This window comes from Bradysia coprophila (assembly GCF_014529535.1).
Source record: "Bradysia coprophila strain Holo2 chromosome X unlocalized genomic scaffold, BU_Bcop_v1 contig_117, whole genome shotgun sequence".
NCBI lineage: Eukaryota > Metazoa > Arthropoda > Insecta > Diptera > Sciaridae > Bradysia > Bradysia coprophila.
In genome coordinates this window covers 1,185,266-1,206,839 of record NW_023503292.1, presented here as the reverse complement: position 1 = coordinate 1,206,839, position 21,574 = coordinate 1,185,266, and the positions used below count along the sequence as shown (strand labels likewise).

Genomic DNA, 21,574 nt, shown 5'->3' with positions numbered 1-21,574 from the left:
CACTTAGGCGAATTCTCAATTCCGTCCGAATCAGCCAAACGTTTCTCCAGCTCCTTCACTTGAGCCTTGTAGTTTTCTAGTTCGGCAGCCAGACTTGCCTCTCTTCCCTTGGCTTCCTCCTCGCGATTTTCTCGGTTTCGTTTCTCATTCTCGTACGCCTCACATTTCATTTCCAACTTCTGCAGTTGATCCGTTAAATAACTGACCAGTTGGTCGCCTGTAAGCAAACATATACAAAATCGATCAATATAATGTAGATGTAGAATATAGTGTGCGTAAAATAACGAACGTATCTGTTGGCTTATGATGGAAAATGGATTTACTCGAGTGCCTGTCTAGTGCCGATCTAGTATCCATTTTCCATCATTTCACCAACAGATACGTAATCTACTATTAATGCCTCGTACGGCAGTGTAAAGTAATTACGATTCACCTGACTGTCTTTTATTACTATTGAAATGCTTTATAGAGACCATTCTTGGTTTTCTACTGTCAGATGGGGTGAATGACGTGACAGAAAAGAAACGTTCATTTTCAATTTCATACCCTTATTTTTAGTACTAAATTCGCATTAAGAGTGAATATGAGTGATTCTTTTGAAAAACTACCTACCGAAAACGGACGCATTTTCTATCGGATTTTGCGGTATGTGCCTAGGTAGCTATTGGTTCAGTAGGTCGTTTTTCAAAAGAATCCCTCTATGCGAAAACCTCTGAGGGGGTCAAAATAAATAACTAAACATGAAGCAAGCTAAAAATTTTGCGTTACGTAGGCACGTCAAAGAGGATTATTGTACCCGATTCTAGCAATTGTTGTACCAGTGAAAAGGTGTTGGGTTCACCGGTTGTTATTTTGCTCACGGACCACGATTAAATTTTCAAAAACAATGTTTGTGTTATGATTGCCTTGCATTCAACATAACACCTTTTCACTGATACAACAATTTCGCACTCCCGACCGGCAGCACAGAAACGGAAGCTAGCCTGACACATCAGGCTTTCAGACCCGTACAATAATTCTAGTAATTTAGGGACTGGAAATTTGAACTTTCGAAAAAGTAATTTCATTATACCGGAAATCAAATGAAAAGTACCGAGAGGCATCGTATTACACTCGTCAATACCTTTAGCATAATAAACTGGTTTACTTAATGTTCCTCAAGTTTTGTTTTCAAATCAGTCAAAAACACTCAAAAGAGTAAAAGTGACGCAAGTCCCTGTGCGTAATTCCAAAACAACTGATATCGCTGGAGGTGACGCATTCTGCGTTTGTACGCAAAAACTGTAACAGCAAAAATTTGACCAAAGAAATTCTAGAAACAAAATTTTACCAAGTGGCAGATGATTCGGACGTATTTGAACGTATTTTTGCGTATTTTAAAAAATTTCTTAAAAGTACTTTCCTCAACTTTATGGCATTTTCGACACAATTACCTTCAACACATTGACCATCCGCTTCTTCCTCATAAAGTCCCGGAGTGAAACCTCTGCCATATTTTTACATTACCTGATACGAAAAAAAAAATTTCTACGACTTTTTGATTCGAGCCCTGGAAGGGTAGCCCTAATGTATATCTCAGCCAGCACGCATCGTAGAAAATCCAAATTGGTGGCAAAATGAAGGTATCAGAGCCAAATAAAAAATCCCACTTAGAAATAAAATTTTTATTGAAAGTCCTGGCGTGTCGATGACTGCATACATTTTTTCTCACTTTAGAAACGTTCGGAACGACGCTTGATTTGGTTGTATTTGGCAGATTTTTCATAATACTTTATATTTTTTTGTCTTAATATGAAGATTCATCTTTATTTATCATTTAGAAACAGTTTTTAAATCATTTCCAATGTTTAAAATATCTTTATTTTGTATTGAAAAATTGCCATGCACGCAAATGTTACAAAAGAACATGCCATATATGCGTCTAGTATAGGTGGGACTAAATCGAATGGTTTTCATAAACTCAATTGAAGTTAGTCAGTTTTTTTTTGAAATTTTGTATCTGAAAAGATCGCCGACAGTGCCATCGCTGTTTGCGGTAGTCACGAGAACAATTTCCACATTCCATAAAAGGGATAAAAGGATACCTGCTCTGTTGTTATACAATACGTTTTTTCTTGTAACTTTTTTTTTGTAGATTGTCTGCTTTTCTCTGTAACTTAAATCAATGCAAACTGAACAATTTGTAAACACCAAATAGAAATGTCAACTGTTCCATCTGTTCCTATAAAATATAGTTCATTTCGTTTCAACAGTGAACATACTTCAGCTTCATCCACGGGTGTACCACTTTACCATAAAAATTGTCGTAAAATGCCATCGATTTAGGCAATTGCCGAAGACAATTAAAAGTTACTATAACAGAAAATCGTTGTTGCCGAAAACTATAACATTCAGAAAATTAAAAAACGATTCGATGTTTTTGAACGACATTCAACAGGGCTGGTACAAAAATCAAAAATGTTCTAAGCAGCGACAATAAAAATTGTTCTAAGTTACACCCCTGTGGCTTCATCTGTTCGCTTCTTATCCGTTTTAACCCGACTTCTTTTTATCAAGTTGAATTTCCATGCAGACACTGTCTATTACAGCTGTTTTATACCACTTAAGTTATATTGTGGTATTATCTGAAAGGTGTTACACAGTTTGTACAAGGAAATTCAACCTAACGAAAAAAAAAGTTAGAATAGACGTTACCACACTTGCATTCGAAGTGTCACAAACTTGGTGCAATCTAAACAAAAAAAGAACTTTTTTTTGTCATTAAGAAGGAACCCGAACTCTCTCTTGTCACAAAAATTTATCCGAAATGGCTGGTAAATCATCTGACGTCGAAATGGCTCTCAAGTCCTGGGAATTGGAAAACAACATCGAAACAATACCATCTTGCGATGAAATCTTTCGTTATGATGCCCAAGCTCATCAAACTATACTTGCCGCACGTCCTTGGGACAAAGATCCGCATTTCTTTAAAGACATTCAAATTTCGGCGTTGGCTTTGCTGAAAATGGTGATGCACGCTCGATCCGGTGGACCGTTAGAAGTAATGGGCTTGTTATTGGGAAAAGTTATCAACAATACCATGGTATGTGTGTGTGTTTGTGACGGCGGCGTGTTGTTATTGTTGAACGAGCCAATATAAATTATCGTTGTACTCACCTTGGCTACAGATTGTAATGGACTCATTTGCTCTGCCGGTCGAAGGAACCGAAACTCGGGTAAATGCTCAGTCACAGGCTTACGAATACATGGCTGCTTATATCGAATCGGCAAAGGAAGTTGGTACGTTATGGCATGCTCGTTGACACTGCAGTGTAGATGAATTTTACTGACTTTAAGCGAAAATGTTGTAGGTCGCCTAGAAAATGCCATCGGCTGGTATCATAGTCACCCCGGCTATGGATGTTGGTTGTCGGGAATCGATGTGTCCACGCAGATGTTGAACCAAAATTTCCAAGAACCATTCGTAGCTATCGTTGTCGACCCTGTTCGAACTGTTTCAGCAGGAAAAGTGTGTCTGGGCGCATTCAGAACGTACCCGAAAGGTAACTATGAAATGATGTTGTGAATGAGTAAATATGGGTCACAATAGTATCACGCCGTGAAATTACCACTGGCAATGGTACACTAAACAGTTATCAACATCCCCCAAACAAATTGCAGGCTATAAACCACCAAATGAGGAACCGTCAGAGTACCAAACAATTCCGTTGAATAAAATCGAAGATTTTGGCGTTCACTGCAAACAGTACTATCCATTGGACGTGACATATTTCAAATCGGCCTTGGACCGCAAGCTTCTCGATTCATTGTGGAACAAATACTGGGTGAATACGTTGGGCAGTTCGGGATTGCTTAGCAACACTGAGTACACGACAGGTCAAATTTTCGATTTATCCGAAAAATTAGAACAAAGTGAGGCGAGCTTGTCTCGAGGACCGTTCCTTGTAACAGGTACGTTGGCCTTTGGGGTTTCTTGGGTCGGGTATAGGCGAGGTCATTGACATTGTATCCTATTTCTCCATTTATGCAGCTCTTGATCCTAATGAAAAGCGCACCGAAGACCGTCTGACGAAGGCAACTCGCGACTGCAGCCGAGCGTCTATTGAACTGATTCATGGTTTGATGGCCCAGATAGCTAAGGACAAGCTGTTTAACACCGTCGGCATCAACAACAACAAATAAAAAGGGCCATTTGCGTAACGGTAAACTCTGTCGATTGATTTTCATACGGGAAATACATAAAATAAAAAAAAAATAACATTTTCCACTCAACCGGTTGGTTTTACGAATGGCAGCCTAGTTCTATACGCTAACGTTCCTCTGATACGACCGCCGCGTAAATTGCCACCGTATGGAATTAGTGATGGTCGTCGGACGAAAATTCCTCGAGCCTCCGGTGTCCAAATCTTAAACTCGGCTTCCTCATTCTCCGGTATGATAAGACCCACCCAACCAGCCGAAGACAGCAATACATCTGTAAGACATTGACACGAATTAAATTACCGCATTTTTATCATCGAAATCTGTACACAAACCACATGCAGACACTTCCGTTCCTTCACCCCTAAACGTAAAAATATCCGACGCTGAAAGCCCCGGCCATTTGTCTAATCGTTCTGCGTCACCGACAGGAACAGCTAAGAGTTCTGTGCCCAACATCTCGCTATAAACTGTTTCCGCCTCGTCCGTCTTCACAATCAGTATTGGTAATTTAGGTGACGCATAGACTGTTATCCGTATAAAATCGGCTCCATTTAGGTAATCTACTCGGCCGACGCCAGCCAAGAACAGTGACATTCCCGGTTTCATTACAAATGTTCGCGGCAAAATCATTTTCTTCGGTAGCGTCAGCAGCAGCTCTTCCGTCGTCAATAGACTTAAAATGGATTCTTTGTGTACCACTCCAGGCGTATCGAAACACCATTTACTTTTCGCATAGTCGTCGGACGCTTCATTTAAATGTAGGACTGGTGGTGCACCCTTGCCCATGTTGAAAGAGTCGTTGGCTTCGTCTTCTGGTTTCTGAAATGTTTGACCTGATCGAACGATAAGTTTTTCATCGGGGATTTGATACAGAAATGCAGTGCGACAAAATCATTGTACTGACCGATGTGGCCGATTAAAGTGGCGTGCTCAACTTTTCCCAATCGAGCTTGATCGGCACGCAGTTGATTTTCGGCTGCTCTTTTATGTGACAGCGAAATAAGACGCATTGTTCGCTCGTACAGACGATGATCATTTGGACGAAGAATGGGAAACTTTAGTAATCTTATGGTGGTCCCTGGCCATGGGCTAGTTGTGGCTTTTTGGATGATATTACTGGCTTTCACCTGTAACAGTTATTAAAGTCAGTCCACCAGCAGGATTCGTCGCATTCGAAGCCAAACAGGAAAGCAATTTTTCGCAAAGACGAGTTTCCTGTTCGGTTCTGTCTGTGAACTCACCTTACAATAGTCTGAACGAAGTAGAGCATTAAACAGTGTACTCTTCCCAACGTTGGTACAACCAACTAAATAGACGTCTCCCTTGTACTGCCAAATGTTGTGCAATTTCGTGATCAATTCTTCGACACCGTAACCAGTCTGTGCAGAAATTAGTGCCATATGTTTGACATTCGTGCTAGCTATGCCTGTTATTGCAATGATCCGTCAATTAAATTAGAATTTTTCCTGCTGACATCGTACCGTCTTTGACTGTTATACCTGAATTTGCGATACAATCTTCCAGACATCGCTTTACATGGTTAATGTGGCCGGGCGAATCTTTTGGCAGGAGATCAACCTTGTTACCGACAACGAAAATAGGTCGTTTCTTTCCGAGAATTGCTGCTATGCCCGGCCATAGTGAGCACGGAAAATCCAGCAGGTCAATCATCAAAATGGCCAAAGCAAACTTGTCCTCAATCGTCGATATCATTTCGACATACTGATCGGATGAAACATTCATATTGATGGCAGTGTTGTAGTTCTTCAGAAAGTGACATCGCTGACAATGTACGGTCTGATAGTGGAATGGTATTGAGTCAATTGTTGAATTGTTCGCTTTATGGTAAACTTACTTACCTTCAGTACGGCGGGACTTTTCCCCTTGAAAAGCTCACTTGGTAGATATCCCGGTAAACTGGAATCGGCACACTGTAATAACGAGCCGCAACCGTAGCAAGGCACTTTCGACACTGGAACTGACGGGTCGGGTGTGCCGAATTGTGAGTGCGCATCGGATTCAGAATCATCGTAAATGTCGTAATCATTCATCCAATAGTTGGTGAACGGTTTCGGTTCATCTTCGTCACCAATTTGTGTTTGGCGATCTTGCATTTCTCTCATCAATTGTCGTTTCTTTTTGCTGTTCGATATCTCATTGATCAAATCGGTTTTCCATTGCGTATTGTTGGGATTCGCGTCGCTGATTACTTTTCCGTCAAAATCCTTTTTCGATTCATCCCAATACTTTAGTGCCAGCGAAAACGGTTTCACTCGAACATTGTCTACTGTCAGCTTTTCTTGTTGAGCTTTCAGCTTTTGTGTTAATATTTTTGACTTTACATAGCCCAGATTAAGTTTACTACTTTCCACCACTGAACTGTACAAAATAGCGGACTTATGGCGATCATACAGTTGTCGGGCTCTAGCATCGAGTGCCTTTTCTTCTAATACATCCGGATCGATTGTTCTTACACATTGACTCGTGTGGATAAGCCGACTTAAAATTCGGTGTGAAATCAGTTCCTTTCGAACTGTTAAATACCGCATTGCACATGCCAGTAACTATATCTCACTGTAAGCAATAATATTTGGTTATAACCGACATGTCATAACAAAACATCAAGTTGCATGGAGCTATGTGCAACATACCGTAACATACCCAACCAATGACAGTATAAAACGGGTATATACGGTATAAACGCGCATAAAACGCACTCATTTTTATATTACTTTATTGAGAGTGCGTTGAAGCCGATTCTGTGCCCGTTTTATACCTTCATTGACTTATACCTGGCTTTTCCAATGAAAGTAGATAAGTAGGCATGGCCAGTCCATACAAGTCGGGACCGAAAGTGGAAAGTGGACAAGTGGAAATTTGCACTAGAAATGAGTTTGTTTGAGGTGGCGCCATGCAAATCCGTATGTGCTCCGGCTAGAACAAATTTGAACGTTTGGCCATACCTATCCATTTACTTTCATTGACGGCTAGTGAGTTCCATTCGGCGAAGTAGCCTATATGTAGTAACTGAGTTCGACAAATTTGATGCCACCTCTCTTCGTGGGTAACTTAACCTGCTCTTTCCGAACCTTGGAAAAGTGATCTTTAAATTTTTATAACTTTCATAAAACTCACAGAGTTTGGGTGACACCCAAATAGATTTCTAACATTGATTTTGTAGTTTCTAACATTGAGATAATGATGAAAACTTTTCATCCAGTGAAGCGCACTATCGATTTCAAATAAAATTGATCGAATGTAATGAATATTGGAAAAAAGTTTTTCAATTCATCATAATTCTATTAAAATCATCAAATCTTACTCAAATCTCACTTGAATTATAATTGAATTGTACAGTCTAATAAGAAATCGAATCAGAATTTGTTTTAAATCTTGTCCATAAGCACTATTTGCGGCATCTTTTAGCCGAATAACGAAACACAAAAAATTGACAAAAAAGGGGATCGCGGAGAGAGACAGGAACCAGGAACGCCACCTATAAGATCGAATAAGAATTATGCAAAAATTGTTGACATTTACATTTGCATAGAAATTGGTAATTATTAAGTGGTAACAACCAGTGTCTACATGGAAATTCAACTTGACAAAACCGAAAATCCGTATTATTGCGTTTCGTTCAAAGTGTCATACCCGTCATACCCAGGATCGATCCCATTTTTTTCGATTTATAATGTTCGAAATTTGGACGAAAGAATATGGCTGCCGTATGGATTAAAGTGTTATAAACCAGTAATTAGCCATGAAGTCAGAGAATTGAAATCGACATTCGATAAACATTGAAATTGTTGACAAAATTTCAACAAGAAAAAGTGGTGGTGATTGTGTAAAAAAAAACTTTTTTTTTATTTATTTTTGATTACCTACAGAGTGCGGTGTTGTATATAGCCTTCCATCCCATTTACTCTACCACAGCAATACGGTAAATGGGCAGAGGCAGAAAACCATTTTTTCGTTTTTGTTAGGTTGAAATATGCGTACCATTGATTTTATTACCAGTTCGTTTGAAGTGTCACACGCCTGACAAACCTGGGACAACAAAATGGCTGTCGGGACTGTTTCTGTCAGTTCCTTTGTTTCAATTTTGTCAATTAATTCCTGAATCCCCGAATATTTGGGATTGAAAATTCAGTTATTTTGTGTGTGTGTGATTTGTAGTGTGGTGTGTTTATCGTGGCGGATAGTTTCTGGTGTTAATCCGACAAAATAGAAAGGAATTTTTTTATAAGTAAAAAATGCCGAGCGCCTCGTTTACATCACGGTCATATGTAAGAAGATCTCGTCGAAAAGGTGGTAACAGGATTGCATTGCCTACAACAAGAACTTCGTCAGGTAAGCGCACAAATTTGCATTTGTTTTATTGATCTCGTCATGGCTACCTTTCTCCACGGGTGGAACTGATATTGTCTTAACTTATGCAAAACATGTAAATCTCATCTTGTCCCACTGGCATTAGTTCTTTTTTTAAATTCTCTGGAATCAGACCAAAGGATATGCAGTTAGTTCGTTTCCCCAGCAGCTGCTTCACCATTTTCAGTTTCTTTCTCTTGTATTTATTTCTCGTCCAGGTCAATTTTGTCTGTCATTCTCTCTACCTACGACCCACCTAAATATTTCAGACATTGTTCGTGATTTAAAGGTTGAAAGTAGGTAGGTAGGTAGGTAGAGGTAGGATAACTTAATATTGTATAATAAACGGTAAAATGCAAATAGGTTGATACTGTATTTCTGGTAAATATACGTCTCTGACCCATTTTTTGTTTTCTGTTGTTTTGTATGAAACATGTCTTTAATTTGAAATCTTTTTTTTGCACAACATAACACTGTAAGTCCGGTCACTTTCTATTTAATAGATTTTTGATGAGAATTTCTTCATTATCTGAATTAATTTACCAGAAATGTTAGCTCTTTCCGAATAAAGATCGGTACAAAAAAAAAATTGCCAGGTATTCGCTTGCTTCAGAATACGCAAAAATGATTTTTGGTTGCCATTCAAGGAAATTGAATCCGAAAATTCTTTCTTTTTTAATACTAACAAATAGTTGTGATGGTTAGACTTTCTTATACGATGTGCAGGAATGAAATTTGACGAGTGTGACAAATGGTAAAATAGAAAATAATGAGTGAGTGGCCCGACTAACCCGCTTTATTTTGAAAAACAAACGTAAACGTTCTTATCATTCATTTGTTGCGTTTTTTTCCTTAACCGAAGAATCAGATAAAATGAGTAACAAAAATCGCCGAGAGGTAAACATTTTAAAGCTGACAGTTTTATACATCACGAGAACTCTAAAATTGAATAGTTTACTGATTGTGTCAGATTCTATGGATTATGATTCTGAATGATTGAGGTATTCGAAAGCCATGTTTGAGTCGGAAATATTCCAAGCAACTTCCACCAGTTGTATTTTACCTTTATTACGTTAAAGTTACCAACCAGCCGTTTTTATTTTATTAACATTAAGACTGAATACATTAATGATAAATAAGAGCGTACGGAGTAAACCGAGAGCCATTTGTTTCTTTTTGGCGTGTGTGATGTCAAGACCAGTATTCAACTGATCAAAAAGTGCTCTTCTTTAACACTATTTAATCATTCTCAATAAACTGTTTAAATCGAGAGAGAAGTACTTTTTTGGTAGGTGGAAATCAAGCATTACTTTAACTACTATCATTCTTGTACCTTGTCATGAAAGGTTTCCATAAAATAAAGCGCTTTTCATAGTAAATAATTATTAATTGTGGTTTTTAGAGATCAGTTTGTTTACAAAAAATTATTGGCTACTCAAATACCCGGTAAAAATCTCAATTTCCATTAGCTGAACGGCTAAGCCATAAACCACAAATCGTCTATTTTTGCACAAACAAACGCTTTCGTTTTTATATCAGCCATCGAGTATCGAGTAAATGCGCCACTAGTTTTTCTGAAACGAACGTTTTCTATCGACCTGTCATCTTTCAGGAACTCATTTGTTTATTGTTTCAAATTAACCATACCCTGTGACACTAAAATCACAGTTATAACCCTTCAACAACGAAATTGTCATAAAATAAATTCTGGTGGTCAGTTTGAACGATATTTGTTTTAAATGAACTCTACGAACTAAAATATTTAGTGTTGCAACAATTTGGCTCAATTTTCAAATGATTGAAGTTTGGAACGGTTTGAATTTTTGAGCGTATTAATATCGCTATCTGTCAATTGTCCCAACTCTCATCGTGAGCCTAATAAAGTACTTCGCACCGAGATTCATACAACGTTTTATGCCACATCTAAAGTTTGCAAATTTTGGCATAAAGGGGTTGTTAAACAGTGGTTTTGAAAACATCTGTTTTATCATATTGGCGCCCTCACACATCGCAGCCAACACTCCACTGTAGCCTAAATTCACTAAATTCACTAAATTCACTAAATTTCACCCACTGAAAAGTCACCCAATTTAGTGAATTGTTTGGTGAATTGTCCCTGGTTTATAGTCAGAGTCTGACCGGCAGACTCTTTTATTCCAAAATTTAAATGTTACTTTATGGATAGTATCTACTACATTTAGAATTGGTAAATTAAACTGAAAATTTATCGCAGTATATAATCTTAGCTTTTACTGCAACTACCGAATTGTATTTACGAAGCTATAGACTGTTACAGGTACTCAAATATATTATGACTATGGGATTGTAGGATTCATTCCTTTTACATACTACACACTTCCCACATTCAACTGAACCAACGAATTCAATTTCATTTTTGATTTTGTCGATTGGCACCATTGACATACAAGTGGTTAGTTCTCATTATCTGCTTGTGGTGGCACCATATACTTTGCGTGTCCAAGCAGTTAAAGAAGTACTAGGTAGCGTCAATCAAAATTCTGAAAGAACAGTTTAGATCAAATCTGATTTGATCGCAAAGGCAGTAAGCAATTTAGAAGGGTTTTTTTGTGCACTATATGTATTTTACATGCTACATGCGTCGAAAACGGTACTTTTCATGTTTCACGCACTAATTTCGACTTCCAAAGCATGCAAAAACCACTCGGGATAAAAAGATGAAATGTCTCGTTTTCGCGTGTTTATTGTCCTCTGCTACGCCTCGGATCAACAAAATTCACACGAAAACCATACTTTTCATCTTTTTATACCAAGTCATGTAAAATGCTAATGCTTTTCTGATCTTTCAAACGTGAGAAGCAAGTTCGTGTGAAATGGGAGAAATGTAAAACGCTAATGAAATACATGTATAGAATGAATGGAATGAATTGGATGAAAAAAACCAACAAAAGCGGTAAAAACGTATGTTGATTGTTGAGTTTAAATTGGACAAAATAGCAAAATTCTAATCATAAGATGTTGTGCAACAAAATGACGATCGGCTGTACCTCCACCGTTTTTGATATCCGCCTTCTTGGTAAATAACATATGCAAGATTCTTTTCATAACATTTTCATTGTTCATTTGTCAACAGATTGCGAAGTGACATTTCAGTTATTTTTAAGCTTTTCGTGATATCGCAAAAACTGCAGGTTATTTCATTATCTTTGGGAACACGGGTTCCCCAATTGAAATGAGTGATAGGTCGTCGGATTCGTCTTTGAATTCTAGAGAAGTCACATCTTTAATTTTTTCGATTAATTTTGTTTGTTTTCGGTGCAAAGTGTTCAAAAGTGAAGGCTTGTCAGAGGTCTCGTGAACAGTTTTTCAGCAATAACTCAAGAAATAATTATTTAAAATCATTGTTATGCTGTACTAATGTCGGTCTTGGAAAGACGTACTACAGGTGGAGTGTATGCACTGGCTGGTGCAAGTATACCTCCACAAAAGTTATGACAAAAACATTTTTTTGGACCTAATAACGTTTTGCCGTTTTATTCCTATTTATTGACAAGCGAAAAAAAGACTGCTCACCAAATATATAGTGTTCAGAGAGTCCACCTTCTCTGCAAAATTGATGTTCCAAGGGACTGACTGTGTAGTGTTGTAGCTTGCCTCACCCACTATTGTTCCAGATATATAAGATCCCAGTACTTCTGTGTTGCAAGCCTACAAACCTACAAGTCTTGGAAAAAGGTTACTGTAAAGTTGAAAATTTTAACTTTCTTTCTAGGGGCTCTGCTACTGAAACAGCGTCTGGAAGTCCAGTCATTTTTATCTACTTTTTTCCTTTTTCCGAAGACTTGTAGTTTCTGTAGGCTTGCCACACAGAAGACCTGGGATCTTATATATGTGAAACGATAGTGGGTGAGGCAGGCTAGAACACTACACAGCCAGTCCCGTGAAACATCAATTTTGCAGAGAAGGCGAACACTATATTTTTGGTCATAAATCTTGTGGAGGTGTACTTGCACCAACCAGTGCATACACTCCACCTGTAGTACGTCTTCCCAAGACTGACGTTAGTACAGCATACCAATGATTTTAAATAATTATTTCTTGAGTTATTGCTGAAAATCTGTTCACGGGACCCTCTGACAAGCCTTCACTTTTGAACACTTTGCACCGAAAATAAACAAAATTAATCGAAAAAATTAAAGATGCGACTTCTCTAGAATTGAAAGACGAATCCAACGATCTATCACTCATTTGAATTGGAGAACCCGTGTTCCCAAAGATAATGAAATAACCTGCAGTTTTTGCGATATCACGAAAACCTAAAAAATAACTGAAATGTCACTTCGCAATTGTTGACAAATGAACAATGAAAATGTTATGAAAAGAATCTTGCATATGTCATGTACCAAGAAGGCGGATATCAAAAACGGTAGAGGTACAGCCGATCGCCATTTTGTTGCACAACATCTTATGATTAGAATTTTGCCACTTTGTCAAATTTAAACTCAACAATCAACACATGTTTTTAACGGTTTTGTTGGTTTTCTTCATGTAATTCGTTCCATTCATTCTACATGTATTTCATTAGGGTTTTACATTTCTACCATTTCACACGAATTTCCTTCTCATGTTTGAAAGATCAGAAAAGCATTAGTATTTTACATGACTTGGGATAAACTGTTCTTTCAGAATTTTGATTGACGCTACCTAGTACTTCTTTAACTGCTTGGACACGCAAAGTATATGGTGCCACCACAAGCAGATAATGAGAACTAACCACTTGTCTGTCAATGGTGCCAATCGACAAAATCAAAAATGAAATTGAATTAGTTGGTTCAATTGAATGTGGGAAGTGTGTAGGATGTAAAAGGAATAAATCCCACAACCGTAGTCATAATATAATTGGGTAACTGTATGATCAGAGCGAGAAAAACCGAAGACTAGTTATTATAACTTCCCTTGGGGTACTTGTCAAAGTATTTGCTTCTCGTTCAACGTGGTACGTTGAGAGCGAGAGGACAGAAGACCAGTTTATTTTAATTTGTCTTGGGGTACTTGTCAAAACATCTATCAGAGTTTCCACGGCTTAGGAAGGCTCCTAAAATTAGGAATTTTAGGAAATTTTAAAGGCAATTTTAGGAGTATTTTATGAGATTTGGAATGTTATTTTAGGAGAATTTTAGGAGGAATTTTTTAAAATGTGGGAAAGGTTGTATAAGTAATTTCCGGAGGAATTTTTGCTCTGTTTCTCTGTTTCTCATACACTTCGTAAAATACTAAAAATGTTTAAGAAAATTGACAAAAAGTTATTTTTTTTGTCAAAACATATTTTTCCTTTAATAATTGAAACTTTTATGATTTCCTCTTTTCTGATCCTTTATCTGGTTTTTCTTGTCGACTGCGCCTTTCGAATTAACAAGATTCACTATAATTTTGTTTCCATCATTTATCAGCTCTTGTGCACTAAAAAGTTTTTTTCTGGAGAGATTTCTCGATATCGGAAAGTTTTTCTGAACTCGATTTTTTTTGTGAAGATGCTTTATTGAGATTATCTTCCGACTCTTTATTCTTAAGAAGTAGTACCTTCTCGACTTTTCGTTGTTCGAGAAAAGTAAAGTACATTGGAGCACATCTGGAAAATACGTTGATTCATTAGGAAGTCAGTGACGTTTATATTATTCAATGTGTCCGTAAACGTTCGAAGTGACACGATAGTCGCATCTTCTAACAAACTGCGATCCTCGATAATGTATTTATTTTCGCTAAATCCACGTTCAGGCTCGCTATTTGCATGACTCAAAGAAAGGAGTGTTTTCGCAAGTTGAGTCAGGTTCATACAGAAGTTCAAATTCAGTGCCGCATAATTTTGCTGTTTTTACCGTTTTTAGTTTTTCAGTATTATTAAAAAATTTCTTCGAGAGTGTGAGCTCATTTTAGGAATTTTAGGAGTTTTAGAAGATTTTAGGAGATTTTAGGAGGATTTGGTCCATTTTATGAATTTTATGAATTTTAGGAGGAGTGGGAACTCTGCATCTTCTTCTCTTTCATCATAACACTCTATACCGGAGTGATGGTTTTAACGTTTTAAATACATCCTGAAGACTGTCAGTACAAGGAAATTGTACTGCGGTGCGGCAGTACAAGTTCATACAAGTTTTGTACTAATTGCTAGTCGGTCTGCTCAGATTTTTATCCAGAATTTCAGTTTGTTTAGTTTTAGTCCTTTTTTTCGACCGGATTGCACTATAATACAAAATTGGGTGTCCCGTGACTGTACCTGGCCGACAGGACTTAGGCCCGAGTGGACGAACATTTTACTATCACCAAAAATAGTCACACAATATTTACGTTTATTATTATTAACCAATCTGCATGCAGTTTTGTCATCCGACAGCAAAATGCAAACAACTTCCGAAACCAACTGCATGTATAGGTCTGCGGAAATTTTATTTTTATTGTTTAGCTTTGGTTGAGTTTATCTTTATGCACCAGATAAACGGAAAACTTACACTTTGGTAGACAAAATCATTATTTATGATCTCTCTGTATAAATGTTTGTTTTCGAATGAATTTAACATCCACTCATGGGCAAGTGTTCAATTTTGTGGAATATTCCATGCAGCAATAGATACAACAGTCTCAAAGGCTTACTTACGCAACCACTGAATTAACAGGGAACAACACCATTCGTGTCGTGATGCATCTGAGATGTGTTTATGTGATTTGAAATCTCAATTGAAATCCAGTTCAAAAATTCTTCTTCAGTATTTATGTAGCATTTCAACCAAGTCCTCAAGTCGTCCCCGTTTATTGCACACCAACAAATGTATCAGCTGGCATTGTAATAATTTTCTGTTTTCATTTTTTTCCCTTACTATTTAGCAGATCCATGTGAACCCCAAAACATTCCCGGACCAAATTTTGCATTAGCTCCATCGGCTGCGCCTGGTGTCAGTACGTCTTCTTCGTCCCCAATAAATTTAAATGCACCAAACACAAGCGGTGGAGGCGCCAGTAATCCAGTAGTTCCAAGCACAAGTACATCGCCACCGGGCACGTCGAGCTCATCGCCAAATAGTGCGAACAGTAGTCACCAATCACCATACGATTTACGCAAAAAATCACCAACAATTAGCCATGATTCATGGGCTGCAGCCGGTCCGTCGAGCAGTACGCCACATCAATTTCAATGTATACCAAGCATTAGTAATAGCAGCACAAACAGTGACATGGGTTGTTTCCTATTACCAGCTCGAAAGCGTCCACGGCGAATCTATTCAACTAGTACCGATTCGACTGTAACCTCAGCCGCTCACTACTTGCAATATGAAATGCCCGACGAAGTGCTGCTGACCATTTTCTCATATCTTCTCGAACAGGACCTATGTCGACTGTCGTTAGTGTGCAAACGGTTCAACACAATTGCCAATGATACAGAATTGTGGAAACGGTTGTACCAGAGCGTCTACGAATATGATATACCATTGTTCAATCCGGAAGTGTGTAAATTTCATTTTGTGAAGCCGGAAGACTCAGACTTTGCGAATCCATGGAAAGAAAGTTTCCGGCAACTGTATCGTGGCATACACGTTCGGCCCGGATATCAAGAACGTAAATACAAAGGACGAAGTATTTCATACTTTAATACAGTTCAAGCGGCGCTGGACTACGCGGACGAACGTACAGGAACAAGCACAACATTGACACCGAACAGCGTGAACAGTTTAAACTGTTCATCGTCCTCATCCAACTCATCTTCTATGGCAATTGACGACAATAATGTTCCAGACAACACGGGCAGTTTAATATTTTTGCATGCGGGACATTATCGCGGTGAATTTCTGGTCATCGATTCGGATGTTGCGTTAATTGGAGCCGCATCGGGCAACGTTGCCGAGTCGATAGTATTGGAAAGGGAATCCGAATCGACTGTAATGTTTGTGGAGGGAGCAAAACACGCTTACGTTGGCCATATGACATTAAAATTTTCTCCCGATGTCACCTCAACCGTACCACATCATAAACACTATTGTTTGGAAGTGGGCGAAAATTGCAGTCCGACAATTGACCATTGCATAATTCGAAGTACGAGTGTCGGTGAGTCTTTTTTCCTATATGGATGAGAATTACAGCTGGCTTGACGGCCACTCATAACTAAACATTTTAAATTTGTTTTGTCCTTTCAGTTGGTGCAGCTGTTTGCGTCAGCGGCGTTGGTGCTATTCCAGTTATTCGACACTGTGATATTAGCGACTGCGAAAATGTCGGATTATATGTAACAGATTACGCACACGGGACATATGAACACAATGAAATTAGTAGAAATGCTTTAGCCGGAATTTGGGTCAAGAATTTTGCGAGTCCTATCATGCGCGAGAATCATATCCATCATGGGCGTGATGTGGGAATATTTACGTTTGACAACGGAATGGTGAGTACCTTTTTTCCCGCAATAATTGATGAAGCTGAGAGATCGCAATGTCGAGTGCCGGACAAGGAATTAATGATTCCTTCCGCGGTAATTGAGTCCCGGTAACCAAACAATAGAAACTTCGTTCCTTGTCCATACATTTCCTGGTGCTTTGTTCGGAGAAGGCTTGATTTCTCGGCATCCATTTTTTTTACGAAGAAACTTTCCGGTACCTTGCATACCGAATTATTTCCATGCACGCCAAGGGCTCAGCTCATGATCCAGTGGAAACGATTTGCAATAACATTTTCTGAGTCGATTCTTATTCTCTTGACTGAAAGTCCGGGTCCTACATCAGAAATTCATTGGAAATGTCCGTAACTTTACAATAACAAGTTCAGTTCGTAGATGGGAGTAATAATTTCTTTTCTTGTTACCTCGTGGCGTAACATAGAAAAACTAGAGTATTCCAGGGAGGAGAGTTCTGGAATCAAATGCGCCAAAACGCTTTTTAGCATACGTTACGAACTCCATTTTTGTATTGTGTTGCTGAGACAAGTCAATTTATCAACAGACTTCCAAAACAATTATTCGATCAAGTCGGACGTTGGGACAAAAGATTAACATCACAGTTACGAATGAATTGACTAGACAGGAATGGTTGAAAATGGTTGCTTTGACTGTTATGATTAGTGCGAGAATATAGTGTTTAAGGAGATAACTTTTTGATCAGTTGGTCTCACGGTCAGTCACACGTCAAAATTATAGTTTCTCACACAAATTACAACATACTGGCAAGGCAAGTTAAAACAACTAGTCCAAATCATTCTCTCTGTCTCCTTATCATCATAACTGTGTGCATATAATCCGAAATTCTGAAAGAGTACTTCAGACTCTCTACACAGTTTCGTCCGGTGAATCATCCGCTTTTTCTCCGTATTCTTTCAGGGATACTTCGAAAAGAACGACATACACAACAATCGTATAGCCGGTTTTGAAGTGAAAGCTGGAGCAAATCCAACTGTCGTTAAATGTGATATTCATCATGGTCAAACTGGTGGAATCTATGTGCACGAGAACGGCCTAGGACAATTTATAGAAAACAGAATCCATTCCAATAATTTTGCTGGTAATAACTGTCGTTCGAATTAGTCGATGGCAAAGTGTTGAGCACGTCAACTTACTAATTTACCGAAATTTTAACATTCAACAGGTGTTTGGATAACATCAAACAGTAATCCAACAATACGTAAAAATGAAATCTACAATGGCCATCAAGGTGGTGTGTACATATTCGGCGAAGGTCGGGGTCTAATCGAACACAATAATATTTACGGTAATGCATTAGCTGGTATTCAAATTCGGACAACAAGTGATCCAATCGTTCGACACAATAAAATCCATCACGGCCAACACGGCGGTATTTATGTGCACGAAAAGGGTCAGGGATTGATCGAAGAGAATGAAGTGTACGCAAACACATTGGCTGGTGTGTGGATCACAACGGGAAGTACGCCGGTATTACGACGCAATCGTATTCATTCGGGCAAGCAAGTGGGCGTCTATTTCTATGACAATGGTCACGGTAAATTGGAGGACAATGACATCTTCAATCACCTGTACTCGGGAGTACAAATTCGAACTGGCAGCAATCCTGTGATTCGAGGCAATAAAATTTGGGGCGGACAAAACGGTGGTGTTCTGGTGTACAACGGCGGTCTGGGTCTGCTGGAACAAAACGAAATATTCGATAATGCAATGGCCGGTGTGTGGATCAAAACCGATTCGAATCCGACGCTGAAACGGAACAAAATTTATGATGGTCGTGACGGCGGCATTTGTATTTTCAACGGTGGCAAGGGAATTCTAGAAGAAAATGACATTTTCCGAAATACCCAAGCTGGTGTTCTGATATCAACCCAATCGCATCCCATATTGCGACGTAATCGCATATTCGATGGCTTGGCGGCTGGCGTGGAAATAACCAACAATGCAACAGCTACACTAGAATTTAATCAAATTTTCAATAACAAATTCGGAGGACTATGTCTGGCCAGTGGCGTTTCGCCAATTGTTAGGGGCAATAAGATATTCAACAATCAGGATGAGGTGGAAAAGGCTGTATCGGGCGGTCAATGTTTGTATAAAATCTCCAGCTACACATCGTTTCCGATGCATGACTTTTATCGATGTCAGACGTGCAATACAACTGATCGGAATGCCATATGTGTGAATTGTATTAAGACATGCCATGCTGGACATGATGTGGAATTCATCCGGCATGATAGGTGAGTGCATTCATTCGCTTTGTATACATTTTTGCCTGTTAACTGTGATTGCTATGCTATGCTTTTGTTTAATTCACCTGTCCAATAATTGCCGCTACATTAGAGTACTCTCACCGATTTAGCTAGTCCTTAAAAGTACAACATTAGCTACGAGTCATGCCGCCCAAGTGAAATACCGAATAGATCTTCTGACCATCTAAAGTGACAGATTCATCTGCTATGTCTATGAAATTCGGCTGAAATTGCAATCTGGTGATCGAGCACTTAATTTCCCCAGACAGGCTAGCAGTTAGCTTAGACTAGCAATTTGTTTTTGTGTTAATAATAAGAGTCCGCATATCCGCTATTGTCTTGATCCCAAGCACGAGTTATGTGGTTGACGAACCTGCGTTTTGTAGGTACGGGAAAATCGTCATTTACGTGACTGTGTTTTGTTTTAGTAAGATATATTCAATATATACTGTGATCCCCTCAGACCTCAATTTTTTATTGAAAGGCTGACAGTCTGACAATTCAAATTTTCAACAAAATTGTAGCACGAAAGACATTTCGAAAAAAAAATCAATGTTTAGCCCCGTACGAAGTCCTGGGGGCTTATAAGATTAATACACCGTTTGTAACACGTCGAATTGGAAGCCGACAGTAAGGGCAAAGCATTTGGCTATGTTCATATATGACGAATCCGCAATAAAAAAAATGTCCGTCCGTCCGTCCGTCCGTGACCCCTCTAACTAGAGTAAATCACAACCATTTTTCAAAATTCTTTTTTCCCCCGATTGGTATCGACAAAAGTAAGGTCAAGTATGAAAATGGGCATGGCCCTTCCAGAGATCAATGGATACTTTACAAGATTGTAGCCTACATTTAGGCGGAAAAATATTTGTTTTTTCATGATTTCTCTGCACCAAAATCTTGATTTGAAAAAGTAAAACCATTAAAGCCCCCGAAAAGGTGTTTTTTTAAAGGATAATTTGGATTGTGAGTCCTAACTTAACTCACTTGGAGAAACTTTTGCAGATTGTGTAAATTTATGTAATCTGCACAGGTTTCTCCAAGTGCCATAAGTTACCACTCACATACCAATTTTTCCTTCAACAAATTTAACACATTTTTGCGTACTTTAATGGTTTTGCTTTTTCAAAAAAAGATTTTGGTTCAGAGAAATCATCAAAAAACGAATATTTTTTACCTAAATGAAGGCTACAAATTTGCAAAAATTCATCTTTAATAACTTTAGAAATAAAGTGCAAGCAAATTAAAATGATCGAGTCTAGTTTTTGACAATAGAATTTGTTTAAAATTATGGGAATTTTTAATAACTTAATTCTGAAAAATAATCTCTGGTATGAGTACGCATTCAATCATAAATCAGTGTGTTTGTATGAGTGGATCAGCTGGTGAAATAGCTGAAGCAAAAGACAGAAACTTAATTGACAAGCTTTGTAAATATTTATTTTTTATGCATTAGTTAGTTGCACGTTTCAATTTTTGTTTGTATTCTCTCCAAAATAAATATGAAAAATTAAAAACAAAAAAAAATCAAAAATATTTCGTAGATTTTTTTGTGATTGTGGTGCTGGAACACTGACAAATCAATGTCAACTACAAGGTGAACCCACCCAAGACACTGATACCCTCTATGATTCAGCCGCTCCAATGGAGTCACATACGTTAATGGTCAACTAGTAGGGTAACGCTATATATATTTTATTTAATTTAAATAAAACAAAAATAAAAGGAAAATGAAAGTGAAAACAAGTAAAAAAAAAAACTTTGTCAAACAAACTACACCGTGAAAAATCCATATATTTTGGTTGTTTCTTCATTTTTTTTTAAATAAGAAAAAATAGGATAGAGAGTGGTGTCATCATTTAAATAAAAATTAAAATTAAAAAATAATGCAAAAAAAACTATTTTAGTCTTCTTATAAAACAATATAAAAAATTGAAAAAAAAAACATGAAATAAAATTAAATTTTAATTTAAAATAAAGAAAACACAGAATAGTATTACTAATTGTTAAAATAAATAAATAAAATAAAAACAAAACAAAACAAAATAATCAAATTATAAACAACAAAAAGAACACTAAAAAGATGATAAACGTTAAAACAAACAACAGAACTTATAAAAACTAATAAAAAATTTAAATTAATGAAAATAATTTGATGGCGAACAAAATTTAGAGAAGAAAACCTTTAAAATTAAATTAAAAATTGCGCAATATATTGCGAATCAGACTGATAAATCATTATTGTTTCCTTGTTTTTTTTTTTCCTTCAATAAACGTACATATTAATTTAAAAAAGAAAAGAAAATGAAACAAAACA

General features: G+C 37.7%; 3 protein-coding genes across 7 annotated transcripts; 2 read left to right on the top strand and 1 right to left on the bottom strand.

Annotated features, from left to right (window-relative positions):
* Positions 1-2,524: 2,524 nt before the first annotated feature.
* Positions 2,525-4,245, top strand: LOC119067021 (COP9 signalosome complex subunit 5). Its single transcript, XM_037169750.1, has 5 exons — positions 2,525-3,082; positions 3,168-3,279; positions 3,351-3,542; positions 3,661-3,951; positions 4,031-4,245. Exons 1-5 carry the CDS (start codon positions 2,807-2,809, stop codon positions 4,180-4,182), a joined length of 1,023 nt encoding a protein of 340 aa, XP_037025645.1. The 5' UTR covers positions 2,525-2,806; the 3' UTR covers positions 4,183-4,245.
* Positions 4,211-6,875, bottom strand: LOC119067020 (nitric oxide-associated protein 1). Of its 2 annotated transcripts, XM_037169749.1 has the most exons (7): positions 6,870-6,875; positions 6,063-6,767; positions 5,703-6,000; positions 5,445-5,629; positions 5,108-5,330; positions 4,536-5,036; positions 4,211-4,474 (listed from the first exon to the last, which is right to left on the bottom strand). In XM_037169749.1, exons 2-7 carry the CDS (start codon positions 6,750-6,752, stop codon positions 4,269-4,271), a joined length of 2,103 nt encoding a protein of 700 aa, XP_037025644.1. In that variant the 5' UTR covers positions 6,753-6,767; positions 6,870-6,875; the 3' UTR covers positions 4,211-4,268. The 2 variants fall into 2 exon arrangements, with proteins under 2 accessions (XP_037025644.1, XP_037025643.1); XM_037169748.1 differs by lacking the exon at positions 6,870-6,875 and having other exon boundaries at positions 6,063-6,841.
* Positions 6,876-7,838: 963 nt separating this feature from the next.
* Positions 7,839-20,993, top strand: LOC119067023 (F-box only protein 11). Of its 4 annotated transcripts, none has more exons than XM_037169752.1 (7): positions 7,839-8,035; positions 8,380-8,553; positions 15,430-16,644; positions 16,734-16,978; positions 17,906-18,086; positions 18,171-19,245; positions 20,802-20,993. In XM_037169752.1, exons 2-7 carry the CDS (start codon positions 8,457-8,459, stop codon positions 20,929-20,931), a joined length of 2,943 nt encoding a protein of 980 aa, XP_037025647.1. In that variant the 5' UTR covers positions 7,839-8,035; positions 8,380-8,456; the 3' UTR covers positions 20,932-20,993. The 4 variants fall into 4 exon arrangements, with proteins under 4 accessions (XP_037025647.1, XP_037025650.1, XP_037025649.1 ...); XM_037169755.1 differs by lacking the exon at positions 7,839-8,035 and having other exon boundaries at positions 8,256-8,553; positions 15,430-15,738; positions 15,799-16,644; XM_037169754.1 differs by lacking the exon at positions 7,839-8,035 and having other exon boundaries at positions 8,256-8,553; positions 15,433-16,644.
* The last annotated feature ends 581 nt before the right edge of the window (positions 20,994-21,574 follow it).

Excerpts from the sequence above, each read along its gene's own strand:
- LOC119067021 (XM_037169750.1), top strand. The coding sequence starts at position 2,807 with ATGGCTGGTAAATCATCTGACGTCGAAATGGCTCTCAAGTCCTGGGAA. Across the intron at positions 3,543-3,660 it reads ATTCAGAACGTACCCGAAAG|GCTATAAACCACCAAATGAG; the intron begins GTAACTATGAAA and ends AACAAATTGCAG. Across the intron at positions 3,952-4,030 it reads AGGACCGTTCCTTGTAACAG|CTCTTGATCCTAATGAAAAG; the intron begins GTACGTTGGCCT and ends CCATTTATGCAG.
- LOC119067020 (XM_037169749.1), bottom strand. The coding sequence starts at position 6,752 with ATGCGGTATTTAACAGTTCGAAAGGAACTGATTTCACACCGAATTTTA. Across the intron at positions 6,001-6,062 it reads AAAGTCCCGCCGTACTGAAG|ACCGTACATTGTCAGCGATG; the intron begins GTAAGTAAGTTT and ends TTCCACTATCAG. Across the intron at positions 5,037-5,107 it reads CACTTTAATCGGCCACATCG|GTCAAACATTTCAGAAACCA; the intron begins GTCAGTACAATG and ends TCGTTCGATCAG.
- LOC119067023 (XM_037169752.1), top strand. The coding sequence starts at position 8,457 with ATGCCGAGCGCCTCGTTTACATCACGGTCATATGTAAGAAGATCTCGT. Across the intron at positions 16,979-17,905 it reads TTACGTTTGACAACGGAATG|GGATACTTCGAAAAGAACGA; the intron begins GTGAGTACCTTT and ends GTATTCTTTCAG. Across the intron at positions 19,246-20,801 it reads GAATTCATCCGGCATGATAG|ATTTTTTTGTGATTGTGGTG; the intron begins GTGAGTGCATTC and ends AATATTTCGTAG.